The following is a 22,398-nucleotide window of genomic DNA, read 5'->3' on the forward strand; positions in this document are numbered from 1 at the left end:
TGTGGAGCTGAACCTTGATTAGATTTCTGTGTGTTTAAAAAGCAGCTTTATGGTGTTCAGTGTTTGATTTCCTGTTGGGAGCACAGCTGGACACTTATTTATCTGAAGTGATGATGAGCTGACTGTGAGAACATGTCTGATTTGCAGTACTCTGTTAATAAAGGCTTATTTTGAACTCTGTGGAGAAAAAACACCCAAACCTTTCTGAGATCACGATGATGGAGACAGCACTATTACGATTATTGTAAAAATGAAACAAAAACATACGTTTATTACGGTGTCTTTTTAATGTAAAAATAATGAAATCATAACAAAACGGTGTCTGTTTTAATTTTGGGTGAGTGATTTTTACCCAAGACGAAGAAAACGAGACTTATTTTCAGTCATGTCTGAATTATGTTTTTACAAACATAATTCCTCCAGCCTCCGTGAACATGAAGACAATCCGTGTTACTCCACATGTCCATAAGGCTATACTGCCTCACAAGCATCTTTAAATTCACTGTATTAGTATGAGAAAACAAGCACAAAAAAATCCCCCATCACATTGGTTGTTTCAGTTTCTTCTTTTTGGGCTTGACTATCTGTGGTAGCTGGATTTTGAAGGCAGTCCTAAAAAGAAAAAAAACAATACATGATTTAAATGGAAGTTGAAGTTCAGACTTTAAGCTTTAAGGTGTTTAAATAAAATTTTGCACTGTTTAAGAATTATAGACTTCTTTATACACAGCCCTTCACTTTCAGGTGCCTAAAATGAACTGATCAAACTAACAACATCACATAAGGTTAGTATCAATAGTTGGATGAAGGTCCTTTGCAGTCAGTGGATCAAATGCTCCTTTTGCTCTTGTTAGATGCTCTGCTAGGCCTTCACCCAGGCTTGTTTGTGGGTCTCTGGTTTTAGTAGCTAAAAGCATATTGTATTGAGTTGAGGTGATTCAGCCATTTAAGAATATCCTATTTGGTTGCTTTTGCAGTATGCTTTGGGTCATTATCCATTTGCGTTGTGAAACTCAGTATTTGGCTGAGCAGAGAGTATAGACCTGCACGCTTCACAGTTCATCCTGCTACGGTTATCAGCATTCACAGCATCAACACTATTGGCTTGCCTCCACTGGGAGCCATACATGTCCATGCCATAACACTGCCTCCAATATTTTTAACAGATAAATGGTATGCTCCACATCATGATCTGTTTCACTCCTCCTCCATACTTTTCACTTCCCATAATTCTTGGACAAGTTAACCGTGGTTTCATCTATCCAAAGAAAGTTCTCCTTAATTTGTCAAGAAATAACAGGGAAACATGCATCACCTTGTCATAATGGTGGACTGTATATAAACAGGGCTGTATTTGCTGAACAGTTAATGTAATATTTTTTGGACCCCTTGAATTAAAACAGTCTGCACTTCAGACCTGATACAAATCCACTGTGCTGTTGTACAGAGGCAAAAAATATTTTTGGAAAAGCCAATGTTCAAAGACATATGGAAGAGGGTTGCCACGATTAGTCGACTATCAAAATCGTCGACGACCAATTTAATAGTCGACGCGTCGTTTGAAGCCTTGTAAGATCCCAAAAGACGCAGGAATAAGTAGTAGGATTCAAGAGTGTAATAACGGACTGAAACAGAAGATGGCAGCACTGCATGAAGAAGGATGCCAGCTGCCGTTAAACCTCGAAGAAGAAGAAGCTGTGTCCCAGAATTCATAGCGCGGCCCTGCTCAGTTTCCAACAATGGCGGCCGCTAGTTAGTTTTAATATTACTCTTATTATTCTTTCTGGGGCACAAAATAAACGTTTAACATTTTTCAGGCGAGGATGTAGCTGTGTAAACCTCAAATATCTGCTCAGTTTATGAAGACACCACATATTTTCAAAAGCGCTCCGACGTTTTCGGAGATGTGTTACCCACCAGCTCGATAGCGAGCCGGGGTTCAAGGCTCACTAGAGCAATCGTTTTCAAACCCCCCCGCTGTCTTTCGCTACTAAGGCTAAACATGATATACAAGTCACTTAGATAACTTACAAATGTTATTATTTGGCCTTTTTCAGTATTTTATTTGTTTCTGAGTAAATCGGTTTGGCTGAGATTAAAGTTATAGTTTTTACACAGCTGAATAAACGTCAAGCAGACAACTGATTATCAGAAGAGCGAGATGCTGGAGAATATACTAGGGTGTCCTGTTATATTTTAGATAGCAAGGAGCAGACGGCTGCGTTTATTAAACTCCAATGATAGCTAATTATAGTTAAATAAGAGCAGATGCATGCTAGTGCAATAAGCTGTACTTTGTACGTCCAATGGACGCATGATCTGATTAGTCGACTAATCGCAAAAATAATCGGTGACTAGTCAACTATCAAAATAATCGCTTGTGGCAGCCCTAATATGGAAATAAGTGTACAGAATGTACACATGTAGATGTATTAGCACTACTCCACAAAACACTGACACTTACTCGCATGTCGTACAAATGGGGCTGAAGTTGCAGAATACTAAAAACAAAAGAAACAGACTGATTAAAAAAAAACATACTGCAGCTCTTTCCAGTAATAAAGACTTAAGCAATTCAAACTCACTGGACAGACAAACCGAGCACACATAACCGATTTCAATGAGGTTACGGTGGCAGAAACACGCAGCTCGGTAGTCCACGTGTGCAGGCGGCGGCAGCACCAGCTGTGACCGCTGCTCAGAGTCAGGCAGGAACACCCACTGCTCAGAAGACAACAAAAACAGCTGTCGTTAGATGCAAATGAAACCAACCCCATTCTTCTTAATGCGTGTGAAACTGTACTGCACTCTCACCAACAGATACTGTGCAAGGGCGACTTTCTGTGGTATCTTCATGTACAATCCTCCAGTTATATCACAAGCCTGAAATGAGTATATAACAGTTACGATAGCATGGTAGAGGGCACACATCACATCACATGATAATCACCACACTACCTCGCACTAAAGATGTTAATACACTGAAAAATATTTGTGTTAAGACAAAGTACTTTTCTTAAATACTTGGAAAACTGCAAAGTGGTGATTGTCCTTACAGAGCTATAAGAATTTACCTGCTGAAGGAGACCAGAGTCTGAATCCAACACACAGGCATCTATCAGGATGTTCTGTTTAAAACACAAAAACGTTTTTAAATTTAGCGTTTCATTTTTACCTTTCTATTTCTACCTTTGTCTGGCTAAATAAAGATTACGCTGACTCACTGAACCATTTTGTATTACAAACTGGTATTACAGGACAAGTACAACCTGGGCTTAGTTTAACTTCAGTTGATATCATAAATAGTATAATAGGTGAAGAAGGCTTCCAGGTTTGAAAAGTCAAGTGCCTTAAACCTGAATTCTTTCTAATGGCCACCAGGTGGCGACTGCTCTGGCTGCAAAAACACTTCCATTCTTATAGAAGTCAATGGGAAAACGGCTCCTCAAGCTTTACCTCTGTAAAGACGGTCTTGTTGAATTTATGGACTGAGCTGGTTATTTTGGGTCATAATGAATAAAACATTTAAGTCTATTTTGTAAATTTTGGCTTCTATGTGTAATAAAGAAGGATTAGTGGTTGATATTTCTTAAAAACAGCACGAAAATGACTTTGATGTTAAGTGATAGCAGATGTTTTTATATATAGTGTCAACAGCTTTACTTATTTCTGGGAGTTTTAAACTATTTTATTTCAACACAGCATTTCATTATAAGCATCTTTAGGTCCAACTTTTCATCTACAGCAGTGGCTGTAGTAAGTAAAGGGTAATTAAGTGTTAATACAGGACAATGATCTATTAATATTCTACCTGCTTCTGAGCAGCAAAAATCACATTCATGAAGTTCATGTACTGGAGAGCGCAGTCCTCAGCCGCTTTTACCACCTATACAGTGCAAAGCGACAAAGAGGGGTCAAAGTCAGGTGGGGGAAAAAAACTAAAAAGCATTCATAATATTTGAACATTTGGGCATTACCAGTATTCTTGATTTAATCTCTTGTCCAACTAAAAAAAGAGAGAGAAAATATATATACATTAAAGCAGGGTAAATGGAAAACTTCATTCAATAACTGGCATTAAGCATGTATAAAGATTAAATCACCTTCCAGCTCTTTCGTGAGCCGGTGAATATCTATATATTAAAGGATTAAGGTGAAAAAGTAAATAATATTGGTGGAAAATAAATAATCTATAGATATTTAACTTTAGAGCAAAACATCACATACGTTCTGCAACACAAACAAATTCTCTGGGCGACGATGGCATATAAATTAAAATTGCAAAAAAGAAAGATTAAATAAGTGATACCATTCTATTTCTCTTCAAAATAGACACAAAATGTCCTCTAAAGTCAAGATTAACAATATTTTTCCTGCACTACCTACATATATGTAGGCCCATTTGACATTAATTACAGTAATTTTGTAAAAAAGCTATAAATATAAATATCTGCTTATAGTTTCCAGCACCTGTCTTACACTTCCTGGCTGATTCTGTGGAGTCGTGCACTGAATGCACTGTTTATTATTGCACAGCATGTCATAAATGATAAAACAGTCTGCATGAAAAGGATACAGCAAAGAGCTTTGGCGAGGGATCCGGCCAACAAAGTATCTGTTGAATTTCCCGTCACTTCAACTGAAATCATGTGAGATACACTGAATTTTAGGGAGCATTGTACAACATCTTTAAATACCTCAGAGTTTGTCCTCGTAAATACACGCTTACTTTTTGACATTATGTTCCTGATCTCTTCAGCAATAAGGTTATTGGCAGCAGACAGGAGTTCATATTTTCCATCTCCGCTTGAGGATACATCATTGCCACCACCGTCTTCTCCACTCCAGCTCTTACTGGGATACAGGAAGTGACTGAAAAAGTGAGTGGGAGAAAAGCGCGTATGAGCAGCGACAGCAGCAAAACATTAAACAGACAGTACTTTATTCCTGGAAACTAAAACTAGTGGAAGAAATACTCAGACCAGCATATTGGATTCCACACCCACCAGCTAAACTGATAAACAGTTTGCACTGCAAACAGATGAACAGTTTTTGTTCATCTGATATTGTATTTCCTTGATTTTAAGACGACTGCTGTTTTTTATGTCCTAATATTTAAGTCCAAGAACTGACAGATAATATACTTTTCCACATGATGGTGATTCTCCTCTTAATATGGTTTACAAGCCTCTGTGTGGACCTCAGAAATTCCTCTGTGCAGTGAAACCCAGTGAAACTATGGTATGAAATTACCTGCCCTGGCAGTGGCTAGCAATGACAGCCAGCTTGTTTGTCCTAGCCATGGCCATGTGAGCGTTGCTCATCACCATGACTGCATCCATACACTTGGACAGGGTGAACTGGGCGGACACAGGGGTACATGGAGCGTTGTTTGGCATCAGAGATATTCAGAAAAACTTTAATGAGTCAGAGTAACCACAGACATCACAGCTAATACCTGTGGATCCCGTTGAGCCTGCTGCCCCCACCATATGGGGTTTACATCCACGACAATCACCAGGAGGTTGATTTCGTCCTCTAGGCAACATTTTTGAAAGAGTTTAATCAAAAAGCACCTGAGTGTACAAAACAAATACTGCAAAGACTCATTATGAGCCAGGCTACATACCTGATGCCATCACGGCGGATTATTGACTTGAAAAAGAGATGGCTTCTATTCTGCTGCTCTATCTTCTCTTAGTGCTCATACTTTATCGTAAACTTCAAACAATCTGCAGACAGCTAGGAGCGTATTAAAGTCCAGATAGTTTAGGAAAAGCAATTATATGCAGGGATACGCACATTATTTCTCATCACTTACACCGCTGGCGTCTCCAGGAAACGATTTCTTTCTTCTTCTGTGGCTTTTCATAGCAGACTACAGACGCCCGGCACACTGCTGCCCCCTAGCGCCCATTTGCTGTAGCGTAAATTCTTAGGTCTATACATTCTCTACATTCATGGTCATATAAACCAACCCTTTTTTCGTTCTTAAATCTCTCCATCTATCCCTTATCTTCTGCTCATCCAATTTAGAGGCCCGCTTGAACCCTTCCCAGCTGCCATAGGGCGGGAGGCAGGGCGGTCTGTAAAATACATTTATGGATGGAAATTCCATCTATAAATTAATTCTAATATTTCTTTGCAAGCTTCAGATCATCATCCTGTTCATGTGGTAGAAAAAACAACACAGTAAGTTTTTAAATCTTTTACAGAAAATTATATATTAGATATATAAAATTCAGCAGTATCACGACAGTTTAATTGAACTAACTGATTACCTGAGAAGCTGCTGCTGTAGATTTCACAATATAAGCAGTTACAGTTTTGAATCATTTTAAAATTGTGTTATTTATTGCATAACAGATAAGATTAGATGATGCATGTTTTATTTTTCATCATACTTTGAGTTAAATAGTTAATGTTTCAATGATTTTCAAAATCATTACATTCTGCTTTTTTTGCACACTGTCCCATTTTTTCTGGAAAAATTGATCCCCATCATGGTAGTTTAATAACAAGAAAAAAATAAATACAATAAAAACATAATGATAATAATAACAACAATTATAAAAATTCACATATAAAGTTATAATGAAACACAATGATTATTTTTGTTTAAAAATAACAATAATTTAGAAAATATAACTAAAAACAAACTGTGTATTGGTCAGCTGTTTGTATCAGCTTCAAAATAGAGATGTTCCTGAGGAGTCACCATGCCAGACATTTACTGATTTTATGCACGTCTGCAGAACACCATGTTTTCTATATTATTACAAGATCAGAGAGTCAGTGGAAGACGAGCAAAGCTCCTTAAATTGTCCCTGAAGCATTAAAGGTTATGTCTTGGGTTTGGCTTTCGGCTTGGCTTTGAGTGAAGCGCGCCTGTATTTCTCAGTCTGGTAGACGTCTGACTCGATGGCTTCGCCGGAGTCATTGAGCGTCACGTACACATCCCCGTTGACCTCAGTGATCTTATGAACCCGCTGTTTGACACCCTTGGAGCGCCAGTAAGTCCTCAGCGGTTTGGCTGTAGGGTCGTCCACAGCTTGGTAAAGCGATTCCCCCTCTGCGAGGGTGATCTTGTACTTGTGCCAAGGACACACGATGCACAGCCGTCCATTGAACTCCTAAAGGTAACACAGGTCAAAAGATTTTTTAGATATTACAGAAAAGGTTGAGTGTCAGACTTATGCACAGCTGTTTACAGTAAACGAGTCAAAAGGTGACTGATTTTCTTAATATACACCAGTAATCAGAATAAACAGCAGAAAACTCACCTCAATGTCTCCATACTGTAAAGCACCACCTGAATCTGTCCATGAAAAAAAACGTGGCATTATGGACATCAACGAGCCGTAGAAGAACATATACTCTGCAATGTACTATGGATTATCTCAGCAGAAGCAGTACTTACGGTAGCAGTGCACGTCCATTGCATAAAGCTGCCCCTGGTGATGCACGACCAGCACATCTCTGCATCCGTTCACCAGCTTTGTCACACGGCCAGCTTTGACAATGTCCTCCTTCTTTCCAATGAAGTGGGAGGTAGACAAGTTTGAGGAGGAGGAAGAGGCAGAAGAAGTCTGAGACATCTCCTCCTCAGAGGACATGTTGATCTCTTCTTATAGCTGATATTCTGAATAAAATGAAAAAGATTACGCTTATGAAAAGAACAAAAAGATCACTTTAATTTCTTATTTTATGTGGACTGCTTATTACACTCCAGTTACAAAACACACAAAAAACAGTGTTTGTCTGTCTCTTTTTATAACTACACATAGAACCCCTTGGATGTCTTCATACAAGTAAAGTCACTTAATTGTCTACCTACTACTTTCTTCAGAGTAGTATGAATTATCCAAAGGAAAAGCTGTAAAACCTATGAAAATACAGTTAAAAGTCCTCTGGCCACCGGGCCTCAGGCCCTGAGGCCTGAGGGCACCCCACCCCCGGAAGGGGCACAGCTGAGCCACAGGCACCAGGCCCCGCCAATCGGCCACCAGGAGTGAGCCGGTACATACATGAGCGCCCAGCCCCAGACACCAAGAACCACCAATACACCAAGGTCTGAGGGCATCAGCCACCGGCAGGGAGTGTGGTGAGGGGAGATAAGTCTCCATACCTCGGAGAGCCTGAGATGTTCCCAGAGAGGTGGAGTCTAAGACCCAAGCTGACATATAGACACAGGCGAACAGACGCATGCAGACACAACCATGCATTCCCACCCCCATATACACAAACAAATACTCAGCACTCACCCGACATGGAGAAAGACACAAATAGACACTGTACACACATTCACACTCTCCAAACATACTCTATATCCCAGGTCTGGGTACCCCTGTCCCAGAGGGGCAAACCATACACAGACCCAGGAGATGTAACCCTTCTCTCAGGGGTGGAGGAAAGCAGACCGCCTCCTTATCTGCAGTAGCAGGGAGGCCCCGCATCCCAGACCCCAATCCGACGGCCAGCACCTCCTCCCAAATCAAAATAATAAGTGTAAATCTGGTTTCATGTTGCCCACAGACAATTTCAATATAACTGCCATGAAGAGTTTTTGGTTATTCTGGTATATTTGAGATATAGACTGATGTCATTGCTGAAGTCACTTGGATGAACACTGTAAACAACCTAATGTTCTTTTTGTACAGTTATAGTTAGAAATCTTCTTTTCACCAACCTGCACATTTACTGAAAAATATTTTTTATATATACCTAGATGATGATGATAATAATAATAATAATAATAATAATAAGAAGAAGAAGAAGAAGAAGAAGAAGAAGAAGAAACTGTTTTCCTTTCCAAAGTTCATATACTGACTTAAAAACAAACAAACATTGTAAATCCTTTCGTAAACGATAATCTGTCACTTTGACTGGCTTTGTACAGATTATGTAAGAAGTCTGTATTTTGTCCAGGGATACTCTCCTGTCACCTGTTTTCATCTAGCAAACCTGACGGAGGATACCAGCGTTTGTGAGACTAAAACACACAGAAATATGCTAGCTAATAAGGTTCACATTTACACATAAGAAACACATAACGAGTAACGCGTTCTATTCTATTCTATTCTATTCTATTCTATTCAGCTCTATTTCTCTAAAACGCCAACTCCATAAAGCGTTTAATTACCTTTTCTGTAATTTCACCGTGAAGTCAATGAGCGGCTGTCATGCTCGGTCTCTTTCGTTGCTGCTGAAGAGCGCTTCGATCACGTGTCAGCACGTTATCTTTCTAAAACAGGCCTCCTGAGAAAACTGGACATGTGTGAAATTACAAAACGTCAACCAAACGTCGAAGTTTCAAGAAATCTACGAGTGTTTGAGGTTTGAACAGGAAGCGCCAATGTTGTGTGTTACATCGAAATACGTCCCCGGTGAAACTATACAGAATGCAACAAAAGAAAAAAGAAAAAAAACTTTCAGAGAACATTTCACTTCGTGGCAAATCTGTCCGAAGTAGTTCACTGTTGCGTAATTAGTGTGTATATTTGCGTGTTGAGATTTTTTTTTTTATTCATGCGAGGTAGACAAAACAAAATAGGGGAATAACAGAAAATTAAAAAAATGTGGAAAATGATACAGCAGTGCAGTCTGCACACACTGAAATAGCACAACAAGTGCATATTGAATTGAGAAAAAAAAAGCTTCACACAAAAAGGAGCAATAATTATGTTAATAAGGACAAATACAATAAAAAACAAGTACCAAGATGAAGAAGTCTATTATCGCCCATTTGTGTATGTCTTGAGCATTTCTTTATATTTTGATTCCAAGGAGCCAGACTTTATTGTGATTTTTAAGTGCTCTTAGGCAGTCGTTCGGCCGGTCTTCAGGAGATTCTTTTTTCTTTTTCTTTTTTTTTAAGGAAATTTGCTCCTTTTTTACTCATTTCCAGTCCAGTCTTTGCACTGGACCGTTTTCAGAGGAATTTCATTTTGTTTGTTAATCTACTTAACACTGACTTATAAATCACTCATAAATGCATCTAACGAAAGTGTTTTCTCTACACAGACAACTTAACAATGAACCTATGTTAAACTGTATGTTTAGGCACTTTGTTACTAGCAGCTTGTTGGAAAGCATATAAACTTTCCCATTTCTTTAGTTTAATATACAAAATAAATAAATAAAAATAAATGCCAAAGGTAAGATACCAGCAAGGTGATTCCCAAAGAGCTTTTTTCTTTTTTTTTACATATTCTTTGCTAAATATAACGAAATGAGGATTGCATCACGGGTTTTGCACTGACCTGTATATTTAATTTACAGACGGTGCAACTTCAAACCACTGGCTTTCTACTTGCAATTATCTCTAAAAGCAACCATGAAGAAGCTTACAATCGTATTGGAGTGTATCAGAGTGTAAACATTTTGTCTGCCTATACGGGTGTCAAACTCATTTAAGTTAATGGCCCACATATATCCCATTTTGATCTAAACTGGACTATGCTAGAAAAACTATAATGTATAAACTAGCAAAGAATAATAACCTTGAGAGAACCATGCAAAATAAATCCAATTTTAATACAAGTCTTTACATTCATTGTCATTAAATGCATCGATGACACATGACAGATCATATTGGATGAAGAAAAGTATAAAAACTTGTATCCTGACTCACTGTAAGTGCAACAGGATTTTATGCATTTATGCTTTAAAATGTTTACTTTCCATTCATTTTTACTTCTCTGTAGCAACACTGGCCTGCATTAGCCGCACATTTTTATTACTTATAGACCTCATTGTAATCTGACCAATGAGCATATAATAAATAATTTATACAGTCATTGTCCTCGAACAGCTATCCAGTGGGCTGAATTGGACGCTCTGGTCCCGGGACTGCATCCACCGGAACTGTGCGGCAGATATATTTGTGTCATTGTCTTTGAGGATACATGTATACAAGATTTATCTAGACTGAGTAAAACAAGCCCCCCCCCCCCAAAAAAAACAAACAAACAAACAAAAAAACAAACAAAAAAACAAAAACAAAACAGTTTTAAAACTCTATATTATATAAACGCAGAAAATATACTGTAGCTCGTAGTACTGCCATCTCTCAGTATGCTGTAATGCCTGTAAGAAGGCTTTCTGTCTTAGTGGGTTTGTTGGTGGGCATTAAGCCGTCCTAAGGATTATCATCCCTCTGTCATGCTGCACCGACCGGCTGTCCTTCGGAAATATGTTAACATTAACATTTTCTCTTTTCCGTGAGGACGAGCAGCGGGAAAACAAAGCGCTCTTCTTCCTCAACCGTTTCCGTCGTCATGGAGACCCTCTCCGTGTACGGAAATAGTGGTCCTGCTGAAGCTAGCAACTTTGTGAAAAATCAAATTATCTATTCAGTTGGCTCTGCGTTTGCGGCTATCTGTTGCTCTTTGCGTGGTCTGGACTTGATCTGGTAAGCTTTGTAGTGATTTTCGCATTTTAGAAAAAGAAAACTTATTTGTGTCAAAATTAGCGTAATCACTTCTTAAACTAAACCAAGCACAAGCATGTAAGTGGGATCCATTCAGGGGCGAATCCAGGATTTTTAAACCGTGGTGGCACAGGCAGTAACAACCAGACAGGGGAGTCCAGGAAAATTCTAAAAGATGATATCTACCAGCTATAACTAGAATCATAATTACATAATTAATATGTAATGTCAATGTCTGTTTTGTTATGTAGAGAACCATGGGATTTAAAAATTTCCAAGTTTGTTTCTGAATCTATACACAGTTGTAATTGACTTCAGGTCAGCAGGCAGGTTGTTCCACAGAATTGAAAGTTTCCTCAACAGATTTAGATTCAGTTCTGGATAATAGACCCGAACCACTGAGAGCTTGACTAATAAAAATATTTTAAAGGCAATTCTGTGTTAAACTGTCCTTATGTATGTTATACGTAAGGACTCTCGCTTCTGCATTCTGAATTAGTTGAAGTCATCCGACTAGTGATTGGGATAATCCTTCAAATAGAACATTACCATAGAATAACCTGGTTTATATTAATGCATGACACATTTTTCTCAGATTCAGTTTCAAATAAAATATATTAAAAATTAGAAAATGTTTAAATTACAAAAACTTTTAATAGGTAGAAAGCTGTTTAGTGACATTATTAATATGATTACCAAAAGTAAGATTACTGTCCAAAATGATTCCAAGGTTCCTGACTTGCTCGCAGTGTTTCAGAGGACGGATGATGAATATGAACAAATCTTCTGTCTCTGATTTGTTTAAGTAATTTCTATTTAGTGTAATGTATAATGGTATACCGATTTATTTTTAGGTTTAAATTTTTATTATAATAATAACCTATGACTGCAAAATAAATACTAGCTGAAGCTGAAGCAGTACAAAGAGCAATAAGTGCATCCAATACAGTGGTAATAGAAAGCAACATAGCATAAGTGCTTCAGTCTAGAACTTGAGTAACTCTACTTACTTTCCAGCACTGGTCCCATCCATGCTGTCATGACCAGCTGTGACCCAAAACAGACACTGCGTGCAGGCTTCACATTCATTCATTTTGTTGATAAAGACTGAGGTGTTTGATATTTGAACTTAACTGGATTCTTACTTGAATCCAGGCAAACAGGCAGGCAGTTTAGTATTTCGGTGAGTAAGTCCACAGTTTCTTTCTGCAGGAACAGACCAGCTCAGAATATCAGGTAACTACTATCCACAGGGAGAGAGCTCTTCAGCTGACAAACGGATCTACTTAGAGAAACAGGTGACTTTAGCGCAGGCAACATACTCAGAAAACATCAAAAAGTCTTATTACCACAACCATAGATAACAATCTGGCAGAGAACAGTAGCTCGAGTTAGTTCTTAAGTGCTGATAAGTAATGATTAGATTAGAAATTAGTGCACTGGCTGAAGAGCAGGAAACCAGGTGGCTCTGCTAGGGAGTGGTACATGCCCACCTCAACCTGTGGGAAAAAGAAAGTCACGGCAAAAGAGAAAGAGAGTAAAACGGGGGGAAAACCCTTAACAGCTGTAAAACAATGACACGTGATCAGTCCAGAAGCACTGGATGTTTTCACAGTGACAGTACAGATGACAGTGACACACAGATACACAGTGACAGATCTGCCCAGTGGCAGATCAGTCACATTTCAGGTGATAGGAATTGGGATTTCCTCAGCATTTACTTTATGCTCTGCAGACATGAATATACATTAAACCCCATTCAGTAAGTTATATAGCACAATTTGAAGTTTTGCAGTTACTAAGGCAGGGCATGAAATCCCAGTATGGACTCACCAAAGTGACTGTGGCTTATGTATGAAGGAGAAGAGGCTGTCTCTCATGCTTTACTGCAGAGCTGTTGCAGCAACTGGTCAGTCCTGTGTAGAAGCCAGCAGCTGTTTGCATGTGTTTGCTATATTTGTCGTATTTGCTACTGTACAGAAATGTGTGACGACTGCAGCGCACTCCCCTTTCTCCTTGCTGGCCTAGTGTCAGATTTCGACCTGCTACCACTATCCTCTGCTTTGCTTACCAACAACAGAGCAGTGTGGTAGTAATGACACAATGACCGGCTATTGGCTGTAAGACGAAAATACTGAGGGATGTCTCTGCCACTTACAGGGCAGGTGGAGCGAAGTAAAGGAAAAAGGGAAAGAAGAGGAAGAGAAGGAAATGACACTTTGTCTGTATGAGTGTCTGAGAGCGGTCGGGCTACAGCATCACTATGCCAGGTAAGAGCAACCACAAACCATTCAAATTGGCACTATTCTGCTATAAAACAATTTGCCTCCCCCCTTTCCTGTGCTTCAGGTTTACCTCAGTGGGTGTTTGTCGTACAGCCCACATCTCAGTGCTCACCATGGAGGACTACCCCCTGCTGGGGATACACACAATGGAGGACAGGACTCGGTTATTTCAACTTGTCCAATTTGTCAAAACTCTTGATCTGGAGGGCCTTGGATATGATGATGATGATGATTATCAATATAGTCATGGTGGACGCGTCGAAGGCAGCACTATAGTGGATAGCAGCTTTTATCATGATAGTGACAGCATTTTTGATGATGAAGATGGTAATGGAGCTGCTGTCAATAATATAATTGCCAGCACTTTTGCCAGACCATCACATGTTCGCAGGCGACTTGATTTCAGTAATGAGACCAGTGATCATCATCAGCGGTTGTCTCATCCTGTTGTTCACGTTAACATGAGTTATGCCAGATATGAAGAGTCCATTCGGAAAAAAGGATCTGCTACCTCTGTGCAACATCAATATAGGCCAAAACCCAAGCCTGCAAATGTGACATCAAACACATTTAATCACAAACCTTTGGGTCACAAAGACAGAAAAAGAACCACAAGGAAGAAAACTCTTTATACAGAAATGGACACTGATGGATGCATGTGTAAGCCAACACCTGTTTATGAAGCAAAGAGAACAGCTGGATATAACTATGGACTACCAATGAGTACTCCTCCTGCTCAGTGCAAACAGTGAGTGTGGTCTATACTGTCCTCTACTTAAACTGAATGTCATTGATGACAGCAGGATACATAAATGACAGTTAGAAAAAAGCAAATGTAAACACACTGATGAGACAACATTTTTGATGACTGTCACTGTCTTTATAACAGTGTCTCTTTATAATATTGAGTTTTTCTACTGTGATTGAAATTCTAACTCTAATTTGAGAGCCAGGCAAGCAGAAGAGCAGCGGATTAAGGTGTGTGTGAGGAAAAGACCACTGACATGCACCGAGAGCCGACAAAGAGAGGCAGATGTTGTGACAACTCCAGGTGGAGAGTGTGTGATTGTCCATGAAGTCAAGGAAGCCGTGGATCTCTCACAATACATACTGCAGGTGAATGTGCAGAGAGGAGACAGTGTACTCTAACCAATGTCACGGTATTTGAATTACTACTTTAAGGCCTTTTCAAACCTTTCCTGTTGCTTTTTTTGTTTTTTTTTTGTCCACACAGCACAAGTTCTACTTTGACCAAGTTTTTGGGGAGAAAAGCTCCAACGAAGAGGTTTATCACCAAACAGCATATCCTCTGGTGCAGCACATGCTCAAAGGGTAGAGTTGCATTCATGGACATCTTGCTAGAGTTGTACTAACTTGATTGAGTGTGCAGTAAACAGTATATCATTACACCAAAAAAAGCAGTCCCAATGCTTTAGTTAAATGGACTTTGTGCAACTTTAATTTAACAAATTTTAAAGTATAATAAACTAAATAATAAAAATTGTTAAATGAAAGGTTGTTAAATGAAATAAACATGCACAACAGTACATCTCAGTATGGGCAGAAAGTACAAAAATGCCCAATTTAAAAAAGTGAATTAGGTTAAAGGTATTCATTTACACCACATTAAGGACATTGTTTGTATCAGTGTATCCTAATCGTCTATACTTCTTTGTGTGTGTGAGCACAGAGGCAAAGTCACCTGCTTTGCATACGGTCAAACAGGTGCAGGGAAGACTCACACCATGCTGGGTTCACCTGCCATTCCAGGACTATATGCTCTGGCAGTTCAGGACATCTTTGCTCACCTGTCAGCCACACACTCATACCAGCTGGTGTTTGTCAGCTTCTTCGAGATCTACTGTGGTCAGCTGTATGACCTCCTGGACCACAGAAAAAGGTCTGTGTTTAAGTTTTTTTTTTTTTTTGGGGGGGGGGGGGGGGGGGGGGGTTGTGTTAAAAGTGCATGCAGATTTTTGAGCTGGACGCTGCACTGGGGGAATTCATATAATCTCTATCTCACTGGGGTCATTTAGGTCTCAATTTTATGATAATGTTATCATAAAATTGAGATGCCTGGATCTAGGATGTCCTCACTTCTTTATTTAGTATTTTGCTCAAAGCCTCAAAGTCTTTCTTCTGTATTTGTATCTCTTAATCTTTCTCTTTCTTTCTTCTGCAGGTTATTTGCTAGGGAGGATGGACAGAAAGTGGTTCACATTTCAGGGCTGCGAGATGTCAGAGTGGACTCAGTCAGCTCTCTGCTGGAGGTTTGCCTGATTTTCTTTACAATAAGTTATATTATTAAAAAAATCAGTGACATATTAGTGTTTCTGGCTTATGATCCATCACAATTCACTGGTTACTTTAGTGTGTGAACTACAGAAAGAAAAGTGGTTCATTTTAATGTGTGTGGCTGTATTTCAAAAACAATGAGAAATAAAATTTACTGATAGGTCAAGCAGGGCCGCAGGACAAATTAATCTACTTCAACACCAAATAAAGTGTTTGAGGTTTGGAGCGTTATGACTCAGGTCAGTAGTAAAGCATAAGTATATGTGAGTGTATCAACAAATTATAGCATTGACCAGATTACTGAAAATAGTATGTAATGCTAATGTGAAGGCCCCAACAATGATCATGACCAATAACATAATAAAATTCTTTCTTCATCACTTTGTGCATGCAAATCAACATAGATAATCTCACAGTAATGACTCTGTTAAATGCTTTGAAGTTAATATTGTTCAGTCCATCAGGAATGATAATTTGGTGAAATTGTATGCAGTGTGTATGATGATTATGCTTTGAAAATGGAAAAGGGTCCTTAAAATGCAGAATATGACCTCAACTTTGAATACAATTTGGGTGAAGATCTGTTAGGTCATTATTTTTTGTAAGTTTGACTCAATCTGACCAATACTGTGGGAGGCGAAGCAATTCCTGTGAATTCTGGACAGACAGACAATGGCGTGACCTCATTGCTTCTTGGGAACAGATGAGCTAATGCACAGAAAGATTCCAAGATCTTTTCTCCCTGGAAATAATAAGAAACAGGTCCCCAGCTATAACTGAACTGAGTGTAGCAGTTGTTCTTGCACTTCACTTTTACATCATGGTCTCACAGGTGTACCAGTGTTATCTTAGGTTGGGGTGAGTCACAATATCAATATGATTTGATACTGAAATTTTTATTAAAACATGCAAGCACTCTAAACAGATTCCCCCAGCAGTTTGACTTACCAGAGTCATTTTGATAGTGTTGCTGTCTCATGGGCATTTTTTTTCTGTGATCCCCACCTCTGTCTTTAATAACTTTAAATACGTGAAACATTACCTAACAGTAAGTATGATTTCTGCAATCTCCTCAACCTAGTAAGAGTAGTTTCCATCTCTCCCCTCTTACTCAGGTGATTTCTCAGGGTACAGCCGAGCGGACACAGGGGATGAGTGGCGTGAATCCACTCTCTTCTCGATCCCATGCCTTGCTTCAGATTCAGCTTAGAGATTCAAACCAGCAGATAGCTGGCAGGTGAGTGACAGGTAACGCACTTCATGATGTTACTTTTTTCTTTCTCTGAAACCATACTTGAATTATTGATTATTGATTAGTAGATCAAACAAGGCAACAGTGTCGGTGTAAAATGACTGACCTAGCGTGTGTGTGTATGTGTCTGCGTAGAATGTGGTTTGTGGATCTGGCAGGAAGCGAAAGAGCATCCGATGCCAAAGAACCTGACAGGCAGAGCCGCATGGAGGGAGCTGAGATCAACCAGAGTCTGTTGGCTGTAAGCTATACAGATACGTGCTCACACACTAAGAGGCCCAACATAAAGTCAAGGATGTTCATTGATATTGTTGATTTTTATTTCCCTCAGCTTAAAGAATGTATCCGGTCACTTGATCAGGAACAATCGCACACACCTTTTAGGCAGAGCAAACTGACTCAGGTAGTAAAAGCTGACGGAAATAGTGACACGCATCATATGGCTGATTTTTTGGTTTCTCCACTGATCCTCTATGTTTTGATACTGAATTCTTTTTCTAGGTTTTGAAAGATTCATTTGTCGGTGACTCAATGACATGCATGATTGCCAACATTTCACCTGGTCACACAGCAACGGAGCACACACTTAATACACTGAGATATGCAGACCGGTAAGTGTGCACATGTCCAGGTATAATGAGGGGAATTTAATATACTGTATTAGTTTCTTAAAATATTTATTGATATCTTTATTGTGTAAAGCCATGCCGGGTTTCAGTCCTCTGATTTTATATTGTATGAAAGGGAAAATTCTATTAAATTCAGTCTTTACAATCAAGGTTTCTTTAATATTTTCAGGGTAAAAGAGTTGAAAAGACAAGGAGGGCTGAGAGGAAGAAGAAGAAACAGAGGCAAGACAGCAGCCTCACCCAAACAAAACCTGTTCAGCAGCACCACTGGTAGCACTGTTAGCAGTAGAGGGAAAAGTCCTCCAAAGAAGCCAAAGTTAACAAGACAAAGCGATTCTTTCGGTCCCACAACTCCTACCACAAGGTCACCTGTGAGGAGTGCATTTCTCTGCTCCACACCCAAGAACACCAAATGTGGAGAGGAAGCAAATGCGAGACGGAGGGGAGAGATCAGACTTGAACATATTTCTCCAGTTAGAGGTTGGCTGAGAATAGGTGACAAAAGGCATCGGAGAAATGAAGCAGATGAATTAGGAGGGGGGAGAACAGGAAATGACAGTTTAAAAACTATGGAGAGACAGTCTGTTAGTCAGCAAAGCCCCAGGGCAGTGCTGGTGTCGGGACACCAGCAAAGCCCCAGGGCAGTGCTGGTGTCGGGACAACCAAAAGACAAGCGTGTATGGAAGGTGCAAAAGGAGGGAGAAGCTCATGAGAATGATTCATTTTTTACTGAAAGTAAATCTGACTCCTGTTTCAGAGAAGAAGAACATGAGCAACATGCTATGAAAGGTGGAATAAAAAAAGGTGGAGAGAATGGAGATGCAAATAGTAAAGGGGAAGGGATAATACAAAGGGGGTTACCAAAGGCCAATGAAAGGGATAAGGAAAGAGAGAGGCATCTGAGATGGTATCACAAGCAGCTGCAGCAGTTTATGCCCTCTTCTGCTTCTTTATCCAGTCAACTCTCCTCACCCTCTATATATCCATCTCCCTCTTCCTCTACTCAGCCTTCTGTCTCCCACCTCTCCATTTCTTCCCGTGCGAATCATGGTTTGGAACTGGTTTTAGATGGATACACAACCAGATCTGAAGATAGAGTTAATGGTAACAGAGGACGGGTGTTTTCTCCCAGCGCTGAGATTCTGTTACAAACTGAAACCTCTTCGATCTCCAATAACATTAGTGAAGAGGATGCTAATGGAGACACTGGTGGTGTTGGGGAAAACTCGAGGGCATCTTTGGAAGGAACATGGACAGGATTTGAACAAGAAAGGGGTAGAAACGAGAAGAGGAGGTCACTTGAGGCAGCAAGTGAAGAAAGACAAAGAAGGAAAGAGAGGAGGCCAGCTGGAGTGGAGAGGGGAGAAGGGAGGTGGGTGTGGATGTCAAATGGGACAGCAGGTGCTGTCTGCTTTGACACAAGCGAGACACAATTGTGTCACAGCTCTGATTCACAAGACAGACTGGAAGTGGGTGTGGCAGGACTGAATGCCTCAGATGACCCAGCTGATGGAGTGTGGAGTGCTGGGAAGGGGGGAGCAGCTCAAAAAGGGTGTTTATTGTCTGCTCACGTGGACAATGAGGGCAACAGCCTCATTAGCTACCCCCGTGCAGAGCAGCCCCTCTCCCCAGACTGTAAACATACCAGCACACTCCTGACCCCAGATATACTTAGTACTGCCTCTTTTGAATCAAAGTGTACGAGAGTCATCCCAGAGGCAGTACAATCAAACACAGAGAGAGAGAAAGAACTATGGTTTGTTGCTAATCCCGGTAAATTGCCAGCTACATTACCTTCCACTACTTCCATCACACCTACTGAGCCCCTTAACAAACCACCAGAAAATCCAGCTCACACTCAGCTACATAACCATTCAGAAGTCAAAAAGTTGGTTTTACCTCAAAATGAGACTCAGGTGGATTCTTTTAGCTCCATCATGGAGCCCCTCAGCATCTCCCAGCTTCAAGTGGATCAACAGGCTGCTACAATCTCTTTCCTGCGAGGGGACAACAAAAACACCTTGCTCAGTCCTCTTAATGACAATAAACAATACAACAAGTGGGAAGAGATGGAGGAAGTTGTAGAGGACGAGAATACGGGTTTGCAACTGTCTTTCGTGGAACTGCCACAGGCAAAGACGCACTACCCTCCCTTATCTGACACTACGACAGCTACGAATCACACAGAGGGAAAACAAGACGTACATCTCAGTAATTGTTACACAGGTATAAGTATAAATTCTGATGGTCGTGTGTGTGTGTGTGTGTGTGTGTGTGTGTTTAAACAGGTCTGTCCACAACCTTGTTTTGTTTTCCTGTGCAGGTATTCCTGAACATATTTTGGGCTCCTCACAGGATCAAGATAGCAATCAGAAGCAAACACCACCGGCTACATTCAACAAACCTTCTACATCACCACTTAAAAAATCTACATGCACTTCTGTGCAAGGGTTACCCAGTTTACAGGATTTAATGACAAATGATGCACAAGTTCCACCAGAATATGCACATGATAACCACGAAAAACTTCCATTAGCTTCCATTTTAACACCACAATTAGAAAGTGTCTCAGTTTACACACCAGCAAGCCAGTGTCACGCAGTATATTCAAAGCATTCCTCCAACTCAACCACTTCACTCCAACCAAACAATCTTGGAGAGTTTAATGATGAAGAAAGCACCACTAATCACCACGTTAGACCCACGATCCAGCTGTTTAAGCTGGACGACTTAGACCACGCAAAGTAGGTCCAGAATTCTCACAATTTTTGTTAGTGTAATCATCCAAAAAATATTAAAATAACACAAACATATTCTTGTGTATTTAATAATATTAGAATGATGCACAAAAAGGGGTTAGTTTAATAAAACATTAATGCATATTTTTTGTACCCATTCTAACTTTAGGTGGTGTATATTCAAGGCCCACTGGGAGCAGCTAAAAGAGATGGAAGCTTTATGTCGTAAAGAGGGGAAGCTTCTGTGCCAGCAGCCTGATATGGTGAGAAATAAAGCAACAAAAGCAACTCTTTACATTTTTTTTAATGTACATACTCTTTTTCTGTTAGGCATTTGGAGAATATGTCCAGCAGCTGGAGGAAATCATGGAGAAAAAGGCTTGGTGTGTACACAGCATGAGAGCTCAGCTGCAGCCATATCTGAAGCCCATCACCTCAATCCACCCACAGGGAGCAGACGATCACAGATCAACTAGTTGAATTTGAGTTAATAATACTTATGTTTTTGTGCAATGTTTTCAGTGACAACAATAACTGCTGCTTGTTACATATATGGCCATCATATATGCTTTGTTATGTTTAAGTAAATTGAGCTTGATGAGTTCTTGGACAGCTGTCACTTGATGTGTTTGATGTCAAAATGCATGATGCACTAAGGGTTTTACTGGTGAAACGTGCAATCATATGTTTTTCTTTCATGGTGACAGTAATATATATGGAACTCTGATTCTGCCACTAAAGATAGTTTTTTCTATCTATTTTTTCTTATTTTACTTATAGTTTCATATTCTTTTTTCCCTCAGCCTCTGTCCATGAAAACTGCTGATTTTGTAATTTTTCATTAAAGAAAACCTTTGGTTTTAATCTTAAGGCACGTTTTATTCACAGCACCACTATCTGGACAAAGCTAAATCTGTGTCTCTGGGATGACAACTCATAGAACCACGCATTTGTTTGAGCTTGATCTCAGATTGTAATAGAAATGCTTGCTTAGCAGACTGTTTTCTAGTGTTACATTTTTAAGATTTCAAGATTGCTGATATCTGTTATGTTGTGATCTCTGAATTTGAAATCTTCCTCTTTAAATGTCAGTGTTTAACTTTGGGTAATGTGTGCACATTTTTCCACAGAGTGCAACTGAAAATGAATAAAATAAGGACTAAAAAAGTATACCCAAGCACTTCTTTGTATTAAAATTATAGCACATCCTTCTACATTTTTATCTAAGCTCAATTTGACATTGAGTTTTGTGCTGAGTCTTCTGATAAATAATATGAAAGCAGCATGCATGAGGAGAACAAAAAAGTGGTGGAAGTGATGAGGTGGAAGTGGGATTACATCAGGGATTGGCTCTGAGCCCCTTGTTGTTTGCAGTGTGATGGGCAGGCTGGCAAATGATGTCAGGCACGGGTTTCTGTGGACTATGATGTTTGCAGATGACGTTATGAACTGTAGTGAGAGTAGGGAGCAGCTGGAAGAAAGATGAGAGGTGGAGGTACGCTCTGCAGAAAAGAGGAATGAAAATCAGTAAAAGAAAGACAGAGAATGTACATAAAAGATAGGCAGACAGGTTAACAGTGGCGATGCAAGGAGTTGAGGTAGTGAAGATGGATGAGTTTTAATACCTGGGATCAGACATCGAAACCAATAGATGCACAAGAGAGGTGAAGAACAGAGTGCAGGCAGTGTGCAGGGGGTGGAGATGAGTGTCAGGGGTGGTTTGTGACAGAAGGATAGAAGCAAGAGTAAAAGGGAAGGTTGAGAAGTT

The 22,398-nt window shown here is 39.8% G+C and overlaps 3 protein-coding genes across 6 annotated transcripts; 1 reads left to right on the forward strand and 2 right to left on the reverse strand.

Annotated features, from left to right (window-relative positions):
- Positions 1-264: 264 nt before the first annotated feature.
- On the reverse strand, positions 265-5,914 carry gtf2h3 (general transcription factor IIH, polypeptide 3). Of its 2 annotated transcripts, XM_040031565.1 has the most exons (14): positions 5,822-5,914; positions 5,630-5,742; positions 5,459-5,538; positions 5,254-5,360; positions 4,730-4,872; positions 4,577-4,639; positions 4,104-4,133; positions 3,978-4,006; positions 3,812-3,886; positions 3,075-3,128; positions 2,815-2,883; positions 2,586-2,721; positions 2,465-2,501; positions 265-612 (listed from the first exon to the last, which is right to left on the reverse strand). In XM_040031565.1, the coding sequence occupies exons 2-14, from the start codon at positions 5,637-5,639 to the stop codon at positions 543-545; spliced, it is 903 nt and encodes a 300-aa protein (XP_039887499.1). In that variant the 5' UTR covers positions 5,640-5,742; positions 5,822-5,914; the 3' UTR covers positions 265-542. The 2 variants fall into 2 exon arrangements, with proteins under 2 accessions (XP_039887499.1, XP_039887498.1); XM_040031564.1 differs by having other exon boundaries at positions 5,630-5,862.
- A 767-nt stretch (positions 5,915-6,681) lies between these two features.
- On the reverse strand, positions 6,682-9,468 carry LOC120733406 (Rieske domain-containing protein). The gene is made up of 4 exons (XM_040031567.1): positions 9,143-9,468; positions 7,421-7,642; positions 7,284-7,318; positions 6,682-7,133 (listed from the first exon to the last, which is right to left on the reverse strand). Exons 2-4 carry the CDS (start codon positions 7,614-7,616, stop codon positions 6,843-6,845), a joined length of 522 nt encoding a protein of 173 aa, XP_039887501.1. The 5' UTR covers positions 7,617-7,642; positions 9,143-9,468; the 3' UTR covers positions 6,682-6,842.
- Positions 9,469-10,966: 1,498 nt separating this feature from the next.
- On the forward strand, positions 10,967-21,800 carry LOC120733407 (kinesin-like protein KIF24). 3 transcript variants are annotated; one of them, XM_040031571.1, is made up of 16 exons: positions 10,967-11,413; positions 12,644-12,729; positions 13,592-13,701; positions 13,781-14,464; positions 14,670-14,832; positions 14,951-15,048; positions 15,407-15,616; positions 15,899-15,986; positions 17,127-17,248; positions 17,399-17,504; positions 17,595-17,666; positions 17,765-17,874; positions 18,062-20,118; positions 20,216-20,636; positions 20,800-20,893; positions 20,961-21,800. In XM_040031571.1, exons 3-16 carry the CDS (start codon positions 13,643-13,645, stop codon positions 21,108-21,110), a joined length of 4,434 nt encoding a protein of 1,477 aa, XP_039887505.1. In that variant the 5' UTR covers positions 10,967-11,413; positions 12,644-12,729; positions 13,592-13,642; the 3' UTR covers positions 21,111-21,800. The 3 variants fall into 3 exon arrangements, with proteins under 3 accessions (XP_039887505.1, XP_039887503.1, XP_039887504.1); XM_040031569.1 differs by having other exon boundaries at positions 10,969-11,413; positions 14,664-14,832; XM_040031570.1 differs by lacking the exon at positions 12,644-12,729 and having other exon boundaries at positions 10,969-11,413; positions 14,664-14,832.
- Positions 21,801-22,398: the final 598 nt, after the last annotated feature.

Source organism: Simochromis diagramma, unplaced genomic scaffold (assembly GCF_900408965.1).
Source record: "Simochromis diagramma unplaced genomic scaffold, fSimDia1.1 OVJJ01000284.1, whole genome shotgun sequence".
Lineage (NCBI taxonomy): Eukaryota > Metazoa > Chordata > Actinopteri > Cichliformes > Cichlidae > Simochromis > Simochromis diagramma.